The sequence below is a fragment of the Spermophilus citellus genome (genome assembly GCF_964194105.1).
Source record: "Spermophilus citellus genome assembly, chromosome: 1".
NCBI classification, from domain to species: Eukaryota; Metazoa; Chordata; class Mammalia; order Rodentia; family Sciuridae; genus Spermophilus; species Spermophilus citellus.
In genome coordinates, this window is record NC_138182.1 from 224,090,689 (window position 1) to 224,110,576 (window position 19,888).

A 19,888-nucleotide genomic window follows, 5' to 3' on the forward strand; every position below is an offset into this window, starting at 1 on the left:
CATATCATGAATGACCAAAGCAATCCTAAGCACTCACAGAATCCAGGAGGCCAGAATTCCATTTTTCAGCTTTGCCACTAACTAGCAGTTCTACTGTAGATGAGTGTACCAACTCCTTGAACATCAGCATTGCTATTCTGAAAATATAAGCTTACCCTTAAATGTGTATTTTTTTTAATCTTGGATTTCTGATTCTGTAAAATTGATTGTCCTCTTTTGATTTACTTCTGAAATCTGAAGTATATCCCCTTGGGTTTGGCATTTCACCTTCCAGAAATGTTAAATACGAAAGGTTTTGAGTACAGAATTCACCCCCACACACACACTTTTTTTTTTTTTTTTTTTTTTTTTTTTGGTCAGAGGTCCCATCAGACACAAAGTACCTCAGGTGTTTACCTTAAAACTTTTGTAAAGTATTACCAAAGGCTTTTGAAAAGTCAAAATAAACATGTAGATAAAGTGAAGCCAGCACACATAATTTATAAATCTTGTTGAAGATCCCTGGTTGACCAGAGAGGAGGATTTGTTTAACTTTCCCTCACTATGTTGAGTTTGCCCATCCTCCATGATTTCATGCCTTGGTTGTGGGTTTATCAGTATGATGGTATGCAGGTTAGACTCCTGGCTTGCTTCTCGAGGAATACATCTCATCACTACTGATCTGCCTTCTAGCAAACCATTGGCCTTTTACATCTTGGGCCCCAACACCAAACCTGTCTTTTGAAGTCATTAAGCAGCAGCATAAACACCCTTTAATTTTGTAGGCTACTAATATGCAGTTTTGAATAATGGATTAGTCCAGTGAATTCCACCTCTGCAAGTATGGATTAGTCTTAACACATCTTTTTGTGTTCTTGTTTGTAGCTTCACATAAATGGTGTGTCATTTACGTGAAGTACGTATTTCTTAGGTATTATTTGTACACTCCAGTGAGGTTTTCTAGCTTTTCTCTAGGCATAAGGCCTTTGGGGAGAGGAATTGAGAAGGAGGTAAGAGTACACCCAAGGGGCCAGTCTGCAGGTCATTTGTCTCTTTCAAAGTCTGAGTTTTCTAAAGAAATTTTAACTTTCTCTCCACACTACTTAGACAGCATCTCAAAAATTCTGAAATTACTCACAATTTTAAATTGGCAGGAGGCAGAGATTCCTGTCTAGTCACTCTGCTCTCCAGGGGCCCCTGAGCACTGAAACCCAGGAAAGAAGTGGTTTCTTTTCCCTTTGCAGCCTAACACCACACCTCAGCAAGGAAATAATAAGAAAGATGGACTAAGCCATGTTTCATGTGTTCAGGGCACTTTCTGCAAAGGGACTCGGTGGGCTTTCTCCCTGACGCAGGTCCTCATCAGGCTGTTCAAGCCAATGCAGGCAGCAGCCCTTGTCTGAATTGGATGGCCAAGAAAGTTGCCATACCAGTGTCCAGAGCAGCTGACTTGCTTTCTCTTCTGCCAGCAGACTGTCCTAGCACCTGGTCAGCCCAGCCTCAGCCAAGGACTTGCAGCTGTGAGCACCAGTCTTTCCTCTCCATGCCTCCCCGCCCTGCCCCCCCAATCCTGAATCTATTCAGCATTGAGACAAATGGTGAGAAAGGAGGCCGTTGCCAGAGCAACACAAGGGTTCTTTAGAAGTACACTGTGGCTGGGTTTCGTCTTACAACTTGCATTTTGGCAAAAATGACATTTTTATAAAATGTGACTAGATGGAAATTTATATAGACAGCATTTTCCTTTGCCACACCTAATTTTAAGGAATAAGTAGACCATAGGGTTATATAGCCCTGTCAATAAAAAATATAAATCATTAAAGTCTTGATATTAGAAGTTAAGTGTGAAAGAATCAGCTAGCAGTGGAAATTCCTATCTGAAATTACTTCAAAAAGAAAAAGACAAAAAACAACAATTGACTGTTGACAGGTAGAAGGATTTGCCTTTGAGGCCTTGCCTAACAGGGGCACCAGCTGACACATCCTCATGGTGAACCCATGGTGTCCCGCATTCACTCTGGGCAGTAGTTAAGAGTTCACACCTCGCCTTAAAGTGGCTGTGAAACGTTGGCCAATTTGCCTCACTTGTTTAAGCCTGTTTTTTCATTTATGCATACCTCAAGGCTGCTTTGAGTATTAGATAACACAAGGAAGACTCCAGCACAGCGCTTGCCTATGGTGAATGATGGCACCAGATGACAATACTTATTAAAATATTTCTGCTTTCTTGACAAATTTCAAAGTATATTTTTGTGTTTTCCAGAATTGCTGCATTCTGAGGAATAGGGACATCTTTTATAATTGTAGACTTGATTTTGTTCTGTTCACATGGTAAATTCATTATATAGCACTCTGCCTATGACAGGGCTGCAAGGTGAAGAGCAGTCCCGGGGCTCTGTGTGATCAGGTGTCTTCAGGTCTCTCTCTCTCTCTCTCTCTCTCTCTCTCTCTCTCTCTCTCTCTCTCTCTTTCTTTAAGAGCAGAAGGTAGTAATAGAATCAATAGGAAAACAAACCTCTTCCTCCCACTCCGTTTCCTCCTGTCACACACTTCTCCATTCCTTTTCTTTCTGGAGGCAGCTTCCACAGTTGAGTCTTGATTGCAGGTGGCTTCTCAGACTCCCCTGGCAGAATAAATCACAGGCTGATTGGTCTTCACTAGGTGAGGCTTGGCCAGGACTTGGCAGAGCCAGAAACACACGTGGGTTCAAAGCCCTCTGGGATTCATTACAAAAGCTGGGTAATCGGCCAGCGGGTTGTTTTTTTGCCAGCTGTCTTCCTTAGGTTGTGACCTGGATGTAATCCATAGTGAAACTGTAGAATGCAAAGATCCAGGTTTTCCATGACAGCATAGTGCAGTTTGGTTTTGGAAGTGCATGCAGGGGTCTCTTAGAAGTCCATGGAATCCCCAGTGACTCAGGTTTGGGACAGAAGCCATTAAAATGAGCTCAGGATTTGGCTCAATTGTGCTGGCTGGGCCTATCCCACTGGGGTTGCCCTGGGGGTTGGACTAGCGCTTGAGCTGCAGGGCCTGGCTGACTGCTGTCTTCGGTCTTCCCTCCCATACTTGCTTCTTTTGTCCTGTTGATGCTCACACTGTACATTCCCTCTTGCCATTGTTACCGCTGTTCCCTGATGTTGAAGAATAACACCAAAGAAGCACGCCGAGGCAAGGTCAGAGTAGAGATTAGAAGTTTATTAAAGGACAGCAGAAAAGACTTCTCCCGGAGAAAGAAGGGGACCCAAGAGGTGGAATCCAGTTGGCGGGCAAATGTGTTCCCCTTTTTATAAGTTTGGTGATGGAATGTAGGTTGGAAGGCCCAAGGGGTGGGACACAGGTGGACCAAAAGGGCAGGGAGGACTTTTGGGATGGGCTTATCACTCCTCTGGGATGGGCTATCTCCAAATCTGTTGGGGGCCATTCATTAATACTTCTTTGAGGTGGACTTTGGCCTGGGGCCTTTTCGGGACTTCATCAACATTCCATGAATTGTCCTGTGTTTTCCCTGAGTCATTCCCAGCATGGCCTCCATTTTAGATTTCACTCAGTATTAGACATGATTTACCTAACTACACTGACTACCTAACTTTAAATCTGGCTTCACCATCATCTGTCCATGTGGGTCTCAGTACAGCAGGATTGCCTCAGCAAGTTGCCTCACCAGTCTGATCAGCTAGATTGGGCTAGACCTGGCCTCTGTAGGGCAGGGGTGAAGGGGTGTGGTCAGGGGAATTGCTCTTTGGTGGTGGCCCAGGGCCTGTGGTGGTGGGGGCGGGGAGGGAGGTTCAGCTTTCTTGGAAGTGAGCAAAATGATTGAGTGTGAAGAAGGACAATATGAAAAAAGAAAATAAGACTCTGAGAAGATGAGCAAATGGTTTTGCCATTGCTGCGTGCAGAATTGCTTTTGTCCAGAATCTGAGTGGGTATGGAAGTATAAGTGGGTATGCAAAATATATCACAACCATCTAGGACTGGTATTTCTTTTTCACAAGGTAGAAAAAATAACCTTAAGTATCAAGGTGATAACCACAATCCAACCTAGTCCCAGCCTTTCATTTGGACTGATCCCCTCCCTGTGCATTCACTCCCAGGCAAAAAAAGACTAGACCAATCATTAAAGATGTGAGAAAGGAGACCAGAAACTCAGGAAGCACAGAAGAGTCCTATCCCATAATTTTATACCTAAAAGATTCTCCTAGCTTTCTCTTTGACCTTGGTTGCCTAACTTCAAAATGTCCTCAGAGAAGGAGTCAGAGGAGTGTGAAAGGGGTGTGCCCTCCTTTTCCTTCTCAGTAAGAGCCAGACACTGGAGGCTTCTGTTTCACCAAAAGGGACTCCTGATTCCTCTAGACAGATGATGCCTCCACCAGAAATCAGGTCACTAGGTCCATGTCCACAGATAGGACACGTTGATGAGTTAGTTCATCAGTGTTTACTAATCCCTTGGGGTAAAGAATGTAGAGATGGTATGGTAAGGCAGGCCAGAATTAAATTTTAATTCAGGGAGCTGTTTTGGGATGCCTATTATATGCAAAGATTTGAAGGCTTGGGTCTACAATTTCTTAAATGTCTGCATTCAAGCTGTCTTAGAAGGTCATCATTTCATAAACTATACTCTAGAGAAGCAAAAAACATGTCATCATGTATAAAGGGAATAAAGAGCCCAATCATGTCATGAGATTAAAAACTACTTCCTAAAGCAGATAGACAAAGCAGGCATTAATATGAGCCTAGAGATTGGGATCTATTTTTAAAGAATCAGTTACATGGTCTAGAAGGAAAGTACAACCTTTCTTAAAATTAAGATATAGCAACTGATGAGCAAATAAAATGTGGAAAGTGGTTTGCCATGGTAACCATTTAATTGTTGACATAAATTATCACAGAGCCATGGATGATCTATGTTCAAGTTACATTAACAAGCAATCCCTTAAGCATGGCTCTTAGTATTTACACGGCAGTTCAGGCTCTCCTTCAGGAGCTGAGGCAGTGGTGGCATTCTTCTAAACAGTAAAGCCACTTTAAAATAATCCACATTTCTTATAAAGAACTGTGTTATGGCACAGTCAGCCATATTTATGAGTCCACTTATTATACATGGTCTTCCCTGTAGCTTTATTAAATATCTAGCAATCTGTCTTTTTAAGACTAAATATAAAAATACACATGTTGAGAAAAGCCAGTATCAAAAAACTTTAAGAATCAGTACAAATACGTGTCCACAACTTGATGTAACTTCAAATCAAGATGCAGAGGGGCTGTGTGTTCAGTGACAGAGGCCACCACAGTGGCCTTCTGTTGACAAGATGGCACCTGGATCTTGTAGTAATTATTTAACATTATCTGTACCCAGTGCCCTCAGCAGGCAAGAAGTTTACTTATTGTCTGGAAAATTTCATAGCTTAGTAACAAGTTTTTTAAGAAGTATCTTTCATTGTGTTATGCTGCATTCTATTTATGTTGGCAGTTTATTTTGAATTACCAAACTGGTGCTATCATAATCCTACATGTCAGGTGAATAATTTTATCAAGAAAATATTTCATAAAGTTCTTCTAGTTGCAGATAAGCAGTTTAACAAGCAGCTCTCACTCTGAATATGAAATAATGCTTCATCACCAACTGCTGGGAAGGAATAATCTGACTAAATTAGTTTGTCAGAATGCATTTCAACAATTTTGGGGTGAAGCTTAAAAACTGCCAGGGAGGTAACGTGCACATAAACAGCATTGCAGGGAAAGATCTAGGGTGGCAGCGAGGGGCAGCTGCAGCTGAATCTTATAGATTGTGTCGCCACACACCCTGTGGGCACCACATGATTCTTAATTGATAGCCATTAATTTTGAGTAATTATAACAGAAACTTCCTCTGGGAGCCTTGGTTATGGGTCCTTTTATGATAACTATGCTCTGTCATCCAGAGAATTCTATTTAAGCAGTTCTGCCATCCTGTCTCCACCCCTGCCCCAGAGAGTATTTTCCTTGTCAGTTATACCATGTAAGTGTTTATAGCAGAAAATGTATAACATGCTAATTTCTCTGGGGAGATGGCATAAGGATTAATACAAGTTTTTTTTTTTTAATTATTAACACCTGCAAGTATCAACCAGCTCCTTCCCTTTTTCTCCCTTTTCCCTCAAAATCTTATTAGAAATCTCTAATGTTATGATTAATCCTCTACTGAGCTGACAGGTGGATATAATGTGTTCCAAGCTAGTCATCAGCTGAAAACCCTTTCCATTGCTGGTGGACCCTCTGGCCTCTCCTTCCTGATCTGGCTCTTGAAGCAAATTACTAAATGGCAAAGTTGGGGCCCTGGTCTAGCTTGTCCATAAATTCTTCAAACTTTTAAAAGGAGATACAGTGACATTTGCAGCTAGACTCCAAGAAAACTGAAAATACTGTTTACCTTGGTATTTGCCCAGTAATAGGCTTCTCAGAAAGATGTCCCCATCTTCACACAGATGACCCTCCACCAGCACCCAGAAGGGCACATCGACCAGTAGTTGCTGCCTTGAACAAGTGCTTGTCTTCCACAGCAAAAATGAGGCCAGTGTAATCAGAGATCTCAGAACAAGATGTATTCAATTTAAAGAACTATTTGTTTTTATTCTCAGAACACATCCTTTGTGTTAAAATATTCTTTTAAGAAACAGAGGTGATAATGGTTATTTTTTGGTGTCTTTTTATTAGCAAAATAAAAAATGTTGACCTCCCAGTTATTAGCTAACCATTTTATTTAAATTTTTTACCCATGAAATACTTTCTAAATTGTATATCATGTGTGTCTTCTGTGTCTACCACAGAGTATAGGGAGCCTACCTGACTTGGTGAATGGGGATCATTGCTGCAAAATGTCTCCAAAATCCCTGCACCTGGGAAGCATACAGTCTACACCATGCTCTCTGGGACAATAACAACCTGATGGCCAATTTGATGGATAGGGAGCCAGGTGTGGTAGGATGTGTGTGTCCTCCACGTTGTCTTTATGGTAGCTGACACTTTGCCTTGAGATATTATAAAAGAGAAAATGTGCCCACCTACCAACAGTTGACGCCCCACAGATAGCTTAGGGACGTCCAAAAAGACTTCCAGCGCTGAGCGGAAGATTCATTAAATAAAAATTTAGATAGAAAAGAGAAGGAAGCTTATAGGTAAGTGGTAACTGGCTGCATAGGAATGTTGGTTGACTGTGTACACCAGTTGCCAAACCACAGGAGTGATCAGGTGGCCCCAGATATAGTTACCTCACTAAACAGGTTATTCTATTGGAAACAGAAAAACCTATCCCACCCCCCATGGGTCTAGGAATTGTCCTCAGGGCTGTTGACAGGAGTGGACCTTTTCCTGGGCTGTGGGACAGCCTGCCTGCCCTGCGTGCCTTCCGTGCCATTGCTTCCCTGCTGGCCTGCGGAGGACGGAGGCTCACAGTGCTTCTGAAACCACCGGGCCTCTCATGCCGCTGGCGTGGTCCCCCGCACTCCTTGCTTGCCCGCTCATCCTCTTGCCTTCTCTCCAGCTCTCCCCACACCCTGCTTCTCTCCCAGCAGTACCCTGGCCAGTTCTAAGGCAGCCTCAGTCGGCCTCTTCCACTGCCCTCACCACAGCCAGGCATATGTGGAAACAGTTTCAGTTTTATGACTGAAGTTAGGCTGGTCTCTAGATAACTGAAAATTTATTACACTTAATCGAATTACTTCCTTTTTCTATGTGCTTCCCAACCAAGAACCATTTTCTGCAGCTAGGAAGGAGGTTTTCAGAGCAGCAATTAAGCCAGGCCCATGGTTTGGCCCCTACGTGTATTTCAGCGGTCACAGCATGGGTGGAGTTCTCCTTGCCCTAATTATCAACCCCTAGGATTCCTGTTATCTACCAAAGCTTTTCTTCCAAATAGTTTGAAAACTTGGCAAGAACTTTCTACAGTGGCTTCACTTATAAATGTACTATAATTGTATCACTCTAGCTTTTTGTTAATTTATTCAAACAACAAATATTTATTAAGCACATACTACACACCCACCATTGTTCCAGGTAATTGGGACACAAAGAATAGACTGCACCAAGTTCTCTATCCTCATGGAATTTACATTCAAGCTGATAGGGACAGACAGAACCACATAAGTGAATTGTTTGTATGTTAAAAGGTGATGGGAGCTATGGGTAAGAAGGTGTGGCTAGGGCAGAGAGGTGGGTGTGCTGGAGTGGTGAGAGGGCGTGCAGGATTTTAAATTAGGTAGTCAGAGTATGATTAACCAGGAAACAAAGCCTTGAAGGAGATACAGAAACTGGCCATATGAATAATCAGGAGAAAGAGCATTCCAGGCAATAGGAACAGCCCTAATGAAGGCCAGTCAGTGCTGCTGATAGGCTAATGTGGGCTTTATGAGAGAGAAAGCAGTCCAAGATGATGTTAAGGTTTCTGACCTGAGCTGGTGTGAGAACTGAATGCCCATTGGCTGAGATGAGGTCAATAGGGTGAAGAGCAGACAGTAGAAGTTCAGGTTTGAACATAATTTTCAAGTAACTTTTTAAACATCTAAGTGTCGGTCAAGTAGGCAGTTAGATATGCAAATCTGGAGTTCAAAACTGGTGATGGGAATTCAGGAGACAGTAGCATGAGGTAGTATTTAAAGCCACATGATCCCATGTGATCAATATGGGGAATGTAGACATTCAAGAGGACAAAGGACTGCATCCTGGGCACACAGCATCTGGAGACTGGGAAATGCCGCAGTCTGGCTGGGCACAAAATCACGAGCCACTCAAGCAGGAACAAACTTTATTTCCAAAACTCCCGCGAATGCCACGCACTCAGCCTTCTCCCCGACACCACACCAACCGGCAATCCCTCCTCTGGAAATCCCTCCTACCGCACTTCCCCAACCAATGGGAACTCTCCGGGAGTCCCCTTGAGAGCTCCAAAGTAGCAGGTTGAGGTGGACAGCAGGGGTCTAATATCCAATTGAATGCACATCTTAACATAATTATTATCATCTCAATGGCTTGCTAGCCTCACCTTTCAACCAAAAATGCCATGCTGGGCTATGGCTCTTAGCAGGGAAGGTAAGGAAGAACAGCAAACCTACTGAGAAGGAAAAGCCAGTATGGCTTCCCATCTGGAAGCAGAATACTGGCAGGTGTTCGAAAATCCATGCAGGGTTAACTGTCCTTAGTTTTCCTTTTAACTAATGCATCAGTACTTGTTAAACTTGATGACCAAAGCTGACACCCTTAATAAGCTTCAAATGGTTTCCAAGCTGTGTCCCAGAATGGGGTTAGATACAGAAGTCCAGTCACACTCTTGCCTGGCTTGCTGGGTTCATGTTAGAGAGATGGTCACCTGGATTGAGGGACCCAGAGTGTCCTCTTTGGTATTATGCTACAGTGAACTGAGCTGGGTCAACACACTGGGGCTCAGAATTAGCACTGTGACCAGGGTTTCTCATAGCAGTGACATTTGGATGTGTTTGGGGGGTGGTATTTCCAGGTGGATGAGAACCCAGCAGGTTGGCATAAATAGGAGAGCTTTTTTGGGGAATAGTGACATATATTCTTGAGTATCACTAGTCTGAAAGAAACCCGACAGTGTCCTGTGCTTTAACCTTCCCGTGGCTACTCAATGATGTACCCAACAGGACAAGGAACTCAGTGGGCTCCTCCAGAATTACTTCCTGAGCCGCATTCCCTCAGCAATCCTTCAGGCCCACTCAGTGCTCTGCTGGGCATCGCTCTGCAGACACAAGGCACTTCATGGCTGACTCAGTAGAGGTCCCGAGCACTACAGCTTGCTTCGGCTCCTCCACACGCAGAACAGGTGGCCATATTTTGTTCCCATCCTTAGAAAATTTCCTTTGTAAACTGAGGTCTAGATAGTTGTGATATTTAGTCTGGAAGCCTGTGTAAAGAGGAAGTAGGGGTGCAGCGCCTGAGACTCACTCAGTTATTCCACAGAACAGGACCTGGCTTAGGGAGCTCACTTTCCAGGTGGGAAAAATAACTTGCTTCTGTGTAAATGGCAGATGATCCATAAAGATAGAGCCTCAAGTCCAGTCCTTTGACCAGCAGAGAGTAACGATTGTGTGATTGGTCTGGTGGGGAGGAGCAGGTCACAGAAAATCAGGGAAAGGCTATGAGGGCTGTGAGCTTTCCCTCTCTCTCATACATGAGCTGAGGCTGAGACCTAGCTCCCCTTCCTAGCTCCTTGTGCTCTAAGGCTTGAGTGGCCCATCTTCAGACCAAAAGACATATTGCTCATGGTATTCAACAATGTCTAGCCTTCCCAAACTTGAGGATTGGCAAGACTCTTCAGAGTTCTCTTCCCACTAAAGGGGTTTGATTAAAACTTAATCAAACCTGCTATTTTGTTCCGGGCAGTGGTAAGGAAGTTACCTAAGATGATTTGGGGGCTGGTCTTTTCCCAGTCAGTGCCGAATGTTGAAAGCTGGACTGTGTGGGGGTTTTTGGTGTTAGTGCCCTCTGTTTTGAGCACTGGGGAGGCAGCAGTAGTTCACAGTTCCTACCTACATGAAGACTGTAGTCTAATTATTTGAGTTAAACCCAAACCAAATGCTTAGGTTCCACAGAGAGACTGCAAATTCCTGTGTGGGTTACTAAAACTGGGGGGAGTATAATGTGACTAAAATAGCAGAGGACGTGAAAGGGGTCACACTGGGATAGCTGGGGCCCCATAAGGGTGAGCACCATGTAGAGGGTTATCCTGAGGTTGTCAAGACTCTCTACCTTGAGGTGGCATCTGAAGGGTAGTCCAAGTGACTAGCCATCAGTTTCTTTTCATTTACTTTTTTTATTCCACCAATAAGGTTGAATCATGCGCTAGGTGACCCCAAGATCAGCAGATGCTGGCATCGTCCAGCTGTCTTGGTATAGTGAACTGGGAGGCTTTTGACAAGAGAGATTAGGAGGATGTCCCTCCAGGATAAGGACATAGTACTGTCTAAGACACATCCTGTCAAGCTGAGCCACAGCACAGGCTACCAGCTCTCCAGGTCACTTAGGGTTCTTTTGGTGGTGACCCTATTGTCCTTGGCTCCCAGCCAGTATTCCTCCCTGCATTGTCCCCCTCCCAGCCCGGCCTGCTGTATCTCAGCCAGGCACCAAGTTGAGGTCTCTATTAGAGCAGGCTGTGGGCACTTGCTTTCTTATGTTGCCTTTTCCAGTACCTCACACCAAACATGCCCAGCCTTGGGACATTTGTTAGGTAGGGCCCAGGGATACTTGCCTAGGAAAGCTGTTCTCAGTCTAAGAACAGTGTAGACCCAGGGTAGGCTGGGCACAGATGAATGGCTGTACGTTCCTCATGACTAAAACACTCAGGGTCACTCCAGGGGGACTGGGCTGCATGCAATAACCATACAAGAGACAGAGATACCTTTTTGGGGGGTTCTTGTGATGGCTCCTCTGACTCTAAGGGTCCACAGAAAGAGAGCTAGAGAGTGCTGAGCCCTTTTTATTGAGGAGAAGGCATTCAAATGAGGCAAAGGGTCAGGTTTCAGGGGTGGAGTCTAGCTTCCTGATGTCAGCTGTCAGCTGGTTGACTGACATCAAGGAAGGTCATACCCAAAGGAGAGCAAGAGAAGGGGACACACAAAGAGCATTTCCATGGAACACTGTATCCCAAACAGGGCAAAGGCGTAATACTACAAAGGAACAGGTGAGCGTAGCTCAATCCATGGGGTGACAGGCCTATGTCTGAAGACACATTCTGCTACTTTGAGGATTGGGGCAATATCCAGGTCACTATGAAAGTGACTGACAGAGCCTCTCCAAGTATGCGAATTCATTCAGACTGGCTGCCCACACTTCTCTCATCTGGGCTTCCTGAGGGGAAGGTTGAGTGTGCAGTCACCTGAGAGGGCCACCTAAATCACCAGTCATTCTGGAATTCCTTGGTAGAAGCAGCTTTATCTAAATACACAGAGAAGTAACATGATTTAAAAAAATATATATTTTCTTGCTTACCCAAGGGCTGACTGTTTTCTGTCAGTTTGAGTTCCTGCGTTTTCCTGGCACTGGCTGTGTTGATGACAGCTCTGATGAGTGCTGGGAGCAGAGGCCACCAGTCAGGGCAGAGTGGACAGGTGGAGAAGCTGCTGAGGTGCATGACTATCTTGGTTGCCCGTCCCAGGCAGCATGTGGTTGCCACACACTGCACATTCCCCAGGGCGATGCACCATAGCCTGATGTTTATCACCCTCCCATGTGGACTTTCCTGTGGGCTTATATTCAAGCTGAGGCTTTTGACAAACTCAAGCATGACACCCTTTTGTTATAAGGTCTCCCTGCTGTCTTCTGTCACTGATTAAGGCTATATAGCAGTATTAAGCTTTTATGATGACTGAAGCACCCAAGGTATCCCATCTGTGCTCCTAGAAAAGGGAACAAATGCCTAAAGGAGGTCAGTGTCCTGGCTGGGCTCAACAGGCTGTGAAAGTGGATCCAGTGCTATTAGGGGAAGGGCTCTATTATTTTAAACCAGCCTGCTTCCTAACAGGAAGTAGGATCCGAGATGCTGCATTAAGGTATTTCACTTAAGGTATCCTACAATCAGCCAGAACCTAGCACAGCGTGGCAGAGCTGGGATGATATAGTGAACTCCATGCTTTCTGTCATCTGTCCCTAATATTTTAAAATATATTCATTTTACATTTAAGCCACAGTATAAATGAACTGTGCAATTAATCCTTAATTGGAGCTACAAAATATGAACACTTTGGTCTTTTAATGGGAAAAGCAATACCCTTGCCCAGGGCCTCCACTTAGAACCTCAAGACAGAGACTGTCTGAACAAGGGTGCCTTTGAGTCCTGCGCGGGTAGACATCTGATAGAAAACCCAGTGGTGGTGTGTCACCTAGGAGTCTGAGGGAGGAAACTATCAAGATCTCATAGGTGAAGCTTCCTAGGAGACAAAGTGGGATGCAGACAGGATTAACTGGGGCTTGTCCTAGACCTTAGAAATACTTAATAATCACTTTAAATCGTTTTAGAATTCCTTGCTGAGTAAACTTCTATTCAAATGGAGAACAGTTTATTGTTTCAAAGGTACTAAGTTATAGCCTGATATCCTTCCAACTTCCCAAACTATACCTTTCAAAATATGCCCTCAAAACTAAGCAGATCTGTTTATTATTGATGGTTAGACTTTGCTTGTGCTCACAGATGGGGGAGGTCTGTCAAAGGCTTTAACTTGCAGACTGCTGCTGGTCTATGTTCCAGCTTTGTTATGATTGTAGAAAGTATTCCTTACTGACTTTAAAATTCACAACCAACTTATAAGTTAAAGATGAGGCCATTTTACAGGTGAGGAACGGGGTCAAGAAACTTTTCTTAGATCACCCAGCTCATAGAAGACGGACTGTAGATTCAGACCTTATCTTACTTCAAAGTCAGAGCTTTTAACAGCTGACCCACTCTTAACTTGGCAAGCCTCTGCTGTGACCCATCATAACACTGTTCTGGTCCCATGCTGACAGGCTTGCACTCTAGGAACTCCCCTGATGCATGCTTGCAAGGCAGCCTCTGATTTGACTGCCGACACCCACTCCTAGACTGCTGGTTCTGGACTTTCCATAATCCAGAGGATGATCAGTTCACATTGTCTGCCCTGGCCTTGGGAAACTGGCTTCCTTTCATCTCTAACAACCCCTCTCTATGATGTCCCATGCTGCTCTTCCGGCACTCTGTACTTCCCTGACTATAGCCACTGCCTCCCTGGCTCCAGTGTCCAGACCTGTGGAGAAAGCAGTCCAGGGCTGCAGAATCAGAAAGACTTCCTTGTGAACCACCCAGTGAGCACCTTTGGTCCACCCCTCCTAGGAAATCCCATGAGGTCCTCTGAGTTGAACAGCAAAATGAGGTGGGGACATTCAGACCCAAAACCACTGTAGTATTAAACTGCCCAGCTGGGCAAGACGACTTCATCCAAGGATGAAGACAGCTATGAAAATTGTGATCTGTGACTTGAAACACTGTCCCCAGTCTTCCTTCAAACCTCTACTGCACCTGTAATCCCAGATCCTCACGAGGCTGAGGCAGGAGGCTTGCAAGTTTGATACCAGTCTAGGCAACCTAGTGAGAACTTGATTCAAAATAAAAAGGGCTGGGGTTGAGCTCAGTGGTAGAGCACTGCCTAGTATCCACAAGGTCCCAGGCTCAGTCTCCAGTACTGCAAAGACAACAAAAAAGTCCATACTGCCACAGATCCACTCACGTTCTCTGGGTGAGAAAGTTTCCAAATGACCTAAAAGCTTTGGCATTATGAACCCAGAGAATTTCAGTTAAGGTAGGAAAAGAAAGAGAACTGCAATCTAAGATTTCAATTTACAAGGGTAAAATTGATGTTCCAAGGTCTATGAAAACTAGGACTTTTTGGTTGATTTAGCAATCTTGTGTCATTTTGCAGAGAAGAGTTTTTTCCTGCCCCACATGATGCAAACAAACAAAAAGGCCTTTAAATAATACTTCAGACCGAAAGTGTTGGGTAAGATTTGGAACCCTTGTTATAAGAGCCTCTGCTAATGAGTGGTGGCCAGTGCCACCACTGAGGGTGAGGGTGAGGCAAGCCAGGCATCCACAAGCACATTTAGAGTAAAAATCTGTACCTTAGTTGCCTCTCTCTAGTCCTAGCTCTGATGAGAACAGGCAGGAAAGGCAGCCTTAAATTGCTACATCCAGTTGTTCAGTGAGCAGTAAAACTGGGAGGAATAGCAAGGTGGATGCTTACTGTGACATGGTGATGGGGTGGTCAATAAAATGGAGGCATAATTTTAGTGTCTACTCAAGGCTAAAAGCATCCAGACAGAAAATTCTTAAGAGGTTTACAATCAAAATCTCTGCTCCAGGCATGCAATTGGTTATTGGTAAATACTAACAAAAAGATTCCTTGTGGGCTTGTTGGAAGCAGTGACATTCAGGTTATGGTCTGGTTTCCTTCAAGGCTCTTGACCCCTGTGTTTAACCAAGGTTGGGATCTGATGATTCTGTGTGAATTCTGTTAGACCAAGGTTGGCAAACTCTTTTTTGCAAAAAGCCAGATTATAAATATTTTGGGTTTTGTAGGCCATGTGGCCTATAGGAACTACTTAACTCTGCTGTTCCAGCACCAAAGCAGTTACAGGCAGCCCAGAAATGAATGGACGTGCCAATGTTCCATGAAACTTTATTTATAATGCCACATTTGGCTTGAGGGCTTTAGTTTACCATGTCTGCACTGGAACAAAAGGAAATGTTCACTGTAGTAGTCTTGTGCAAAGACATAGTAACAAACAAGGTAATTTGCTTTTCTAGAAGAAAGTTCCAACATGTTCCAACATGTTCCAACATGTACATGTACAAAAGTGGCTGAAAATAGTGCTGATAAATTGTTACTTCCTGCTCAGGTCAGATGAGTTGCATAAAACCGTCCCTAACACTTTCTATTGAAGAATGGGTGCCATAGCCCAAAGCCAGCAAATCAAGTAACTGTTTCTGCAGATCTGAACCTACTGTAGGTTGGAGCACCAGGGGGCTTAACCTGTTTTCTCTTCTCTCCTGCAGGCCTATTCCTTATCCTTGGTTTGATACTCTACCCTGCTGGCTGGGGTTGCCAGAAAGCCATAGACTACTGTGGACATTATGCATCTGCCTACAAACCTGGAGACTGCTCCTTGGGCTGGGCCTTTTACACCGCCATTGGTGGCACAGTCCTCACCTTCATCTGTGCTGTCTTCTCCGCACAAGCAGAAATTGCAACTTCCAGTGACAAAGTACAAGAAGAAATTGAAGAGGGGAAGAACCTTATCTGCCTCCTTTAGTTTGGAAGAGACATTAATGCCATTTTCTTTCTTGTGTAATGTTGTGAAACAGTCCTCATCCTTTGAATCATGTGGAGAACTAGCCTGTACCTATCAAAGCCACATTCCATAGCCCCAGGCTTTAGCAGGACCAATGAGGGGCAAAGTTACTGGACAGGAGGGCTGCAGTGCAAATGACAAGGGATGGAACGTGAAAATAGTCTGAGACCCTGACTGTAGTCAAGGAGTCCTGTCAGACTCCACCTCCCCCAGGGCTCCATGAAGGATAATGATTTGAATCATAAAGGCATCTGAATTTCTGACAAAATGGGAGACTGTTAGCCAGCTTTGCAGGCTGTTTTGAGGCACATTTGTGCCTCAAAGCTGCACACCTGTGAGCATCTGCCTCCACATGCAGTCTAGGGTTGGTGTTTTGGTTTTCTGTGTAGTTCTTTCAAGGTGTCTCAATTGAAGACTAAAAGGAAGTCTGCAAATTTACTGGGGATAGAATGTGTGCTAAAGGACACAGCAAGACACTGTCTCTTAGCTGACCAAAGGAATCAGCAAGGACAGTGTGGAAACTTGCAGTAGAACTTAATTTTAGGCTAAATTCAGGGTAAGGTGGATAAAAAGAACTGTCACTCTCTAAGATTATAGAAACTTTTGAATAAAGAAAGATTAAGGACCAGTACAATCGTGAGACTAAAACTACAGAACCTTGCCAGTTGAAGACAAGTTCTTTCCTCTTCTCAGCAGACAGGCTAGGGCCCAGGCTGGTTCACTCTCCTCTCCCCGCCCCCATCACAGTTTTCTCCCAGGATTAGGATTGTGCTTTGACTGCCAAAGGAAAACTTAACTCTGTTTCCACCTTCGGAGGACAGTGATCTCCAAACTAGCTGTGGCTCATTTAGATGTTCACTGGGAGGGACCGCAAGAATCTCAGCATTTCAAGGAGACATTTTCTGTTTGGTGACTCTTAAAGTTAGCAGCAGAATGGCATTTTTGGCAGAAAAAAGGGAGGTAGTCACAAGAGTTAAGTTTCTGTAGCCACTGGTGTTGATCCTGAAAGCAGATTGAAATAACATTAAATTGCTGCAACCAAAGAGCTGCATCAAAGACTTTGTCCCCAGGAAAACAGAGTAGAAAGTTAATGCAAAAAACACAAACCAAACTAAACTCATCACACCTGCCCACACTTGTTTACAAGAACAGTCAAGCACCACTATTAAAAAGGATTCAGGCTTTTCATCTAGTTTCCTTAAATTTCTAATTCATTGATTCAGGAAGATTGTAATCGGAATGACCCAAGTAGCCAGAAATGACATGGGAACACTCCTTAGCACCTGAAGGAAGTGGGGTGGACCTGCCAGATTTGAGGAAAGATTGAAAGTGTAGGTCTCTGTGGGTTTCTTATTCTGCTTGCTTGAGGGTGGTTTTGAAATTTTAATAGTCACTAGGCCCCTTCTACTGGCAAGTTATTGTGTGGTACATCAGGTGTACAACCCTGACTTAGATTTTACAGCCTTGCCCTGGTGAATCATGTTAAAGCTGTATATGAGTCTGGAACTAAGCCTTGTACAGAATAAATAAGTACTTTATTTATATAAAGAATAGGACAACTAAAGTTTTATTACATTTTGTCCTTTGGCCTACACTAGAAACCAACTTATCTAACAGATGAAAGTCTAAGGATCAGAGGAGTGAGGAATATGGAACCAGGTCTTAATTTATCATTTTTAAACCAAAGTTCAAAGTAAGCAAGGTTTAAATCCTATCTTTTTCCCCCTTCAGAGAAGTGTAAACAGAAATCTTCCTAGCAACCTCAGTAAAGGCTCAGGAAACATTAACCGTCTCCAGCCACATGAAAACAGTCTATGGGAGCCACTGGAGAAGGTTCCTGTCCCTGATTGAATTTACAGTGTTCTCACTAAGGCCCTCTGCCAGCATGTGGGCAATACTTATCATTAAAAGCAATTTCCATCAGGCAAATTTTGATAAAAACAATTTTTTTCTTATCATTTTTCTTTACAACAGAGAGAATTTCCTAACACTATTTTTTTTAAATGTCAGTCTCCTGCTTTAAAAATCCTAACCCCAGAAGACCCCCTGAACATGTCTATCACATGCTCTTTGACTAAGTGGCAGTGTACCCCTCAATCAACCTGGTAATATTCATAAGTGAAAATGTGATCTCTCATAAAGTCACTTGACAGTGTTTATTTGGTTAATCTGAATGTTATAAAAGACCAAAAATGGCACATGCACAAACAAAACCCTAAGCCACTAAAAACTACCTGAACACTAACTTCCTACAGCAGAGCAGAGGCTGAATTTTCTACCAGAGACAGAGATAGTGGGTCTTCTAAATCTTTAATCCATTAGACTGACTGTGGGATGAAAGGAGCATCTAAAATCAGGCTTTCTATATCAAAACTCTTCTGCATGGCTCTTTTAAAAAACCACTTGTTGACCCACTCACGTTTTTCTATTACTACTAAAAGGAAAGTATAATTTATTTTGCCTGCATTTGTGCTTAAAAGTTCTATCGTGGGCTGGGCTTCTCAATGAACTCTAAGGCAGAAGTGTTTGCCTTGGGGTTTGTGGATTCTTTAAACCTGTGTGCTAATTCAACAATGTTACATTAATTGTGTAAGGGTTTTTGTGTAGTTTTCAAACATCTGTGGTGTAATGATCTTTGTTAAACATGTATTCTGTAAAGTGCCATAGTCTTTTTTATGTGTAGCATATTTAAAAAGTATATATATACATATATATATATTTTATACATACACAAGTTTGTGTGAAAGATGTGCAATAACAAAGGTGTATGTATGTTTTGTTTTTTTGGAAACTGGACAGGAGTCAAAACAGGGATGTTTCTGTTTTGGCAAAGGAGAGTTACACATTTCTGCCTTCATGGTCAAGTCATTAGCCCCTAACAATTTTAATGCTACACGAATCTTATGTGAAGAAAAGACTGGCATGAAATCATTTTCTCCTGGGTCTAAATTAAAATAATCACTATATTTATATGAAAGTGAAGCCAGCAAGCCAGGCCCAGTTAGTGCTAGTCTTTCATGTGAAATGTGAAGCTGCCATATTGCCTTTTCTGTTAGTGTGATAACTAGTAGCTGGTACATAATCACTAAGGAGCTATTTCTTAATGTGCTTTTATAGACCATGTTAATGCTAGACCACTATTTAAGGGCTAATCTCACACCTTCTTAGCCATAAGAGTCTGGCTTAGAACAGACCTCTCTGTGCAATAACACGTGGCCACTGGGAATCCCTGGCCTACATCTGTGTGTGGGTAGCAATGACTCCCAAGGGCCAAAAGAGTTAAAGGGATGACTGGGATTTCTTCTGAGACTGTGGTGAAACTCCTTCCAAGGCTGAGGGGGTCCTTAGGTGCTTTGGAGGAACTTGGCACCACTTGATATTCAATAGCCACTTGAGCCAAATATAAAATTGTATTTACAGCTGATGGACTCAATTTGAGCCTTCAAATTTGTGGTTATCCTACTATATTGTAAAGTAATACTTTGTTTGTCTAGCATTGATTAGGTTCCTGTGCATATGTATTTTCACAATGTGCTCCCCTGCCCTCCTCAGAATTAAAATTAAAACAAGATTTTGCAAACTCATTCTTTCAAGTCTAAGTATATTGGCTTCAATATGATGTGTGTAATTTGATCAAAATCTATTTTAAACACTAACATAATATTTCTGATAGAAAAAAGACATTCAAGTATTTTCAGTTATTCTGTTACTAATATCCCTACCACAGGTTGTCTTTAACTTCAAGATAAGTATATGTTTCTTCCCTAGAGAAGCATCAATATAATTTTAAATAGGAAAAAAACCTCTCATGTACTACACAAACACCTTAAAGTAAAGCTATGAGAAAAATGCTTCTAAATATTTCTTTACATTTGTGACAAAAAGTTAATGGAAGCCACATTCTCCTCTTTCAACAAAAGTACCAACCATATGGAGTCATCCCAAATCCACACTTCCTGAACATAATCCTGCCTGTAAGAGGCCTCACCCAGAATAGTTTGATTTCTAATTTATAAATTTAATGATACTAAATACTTTTTTCATAAACATATTCAATTCTCCA

General features: G+C 43.0%; 1 protein-coding gene across 6 annotated transcripts in view; it reads left to right on the forward strand.

Annotated features, from left to right (window-relative positions):
• The window catches only part of LHFPL2 (LHFPL tetraspan subfamily member 2), a 151,067-nt gene extending 131,658 nt beyond the window's left edge, over nucleotides 1-19,409 (forward strand). For all 6 annotated transcript variants that reach the window (XM_081289914.1, XM_081289917.1, XM_081289916.1 and 3 more), the window contains one exon: nucleotides 15,530-19,409. In XM_081289914.1, coding sequence (XP_081146040.1) covers nucleotides 15,530-15,786 — 257 coding nt within the window. In that variant the 3' untranslated portion in view covers nucleotides 15,787-19,409. The remainder of the gene's footprint in view (nucleotides 1-15,529) is intronic.
• Nucleotides 19,410-19,888: the final 479 nt, after the last annotated feature.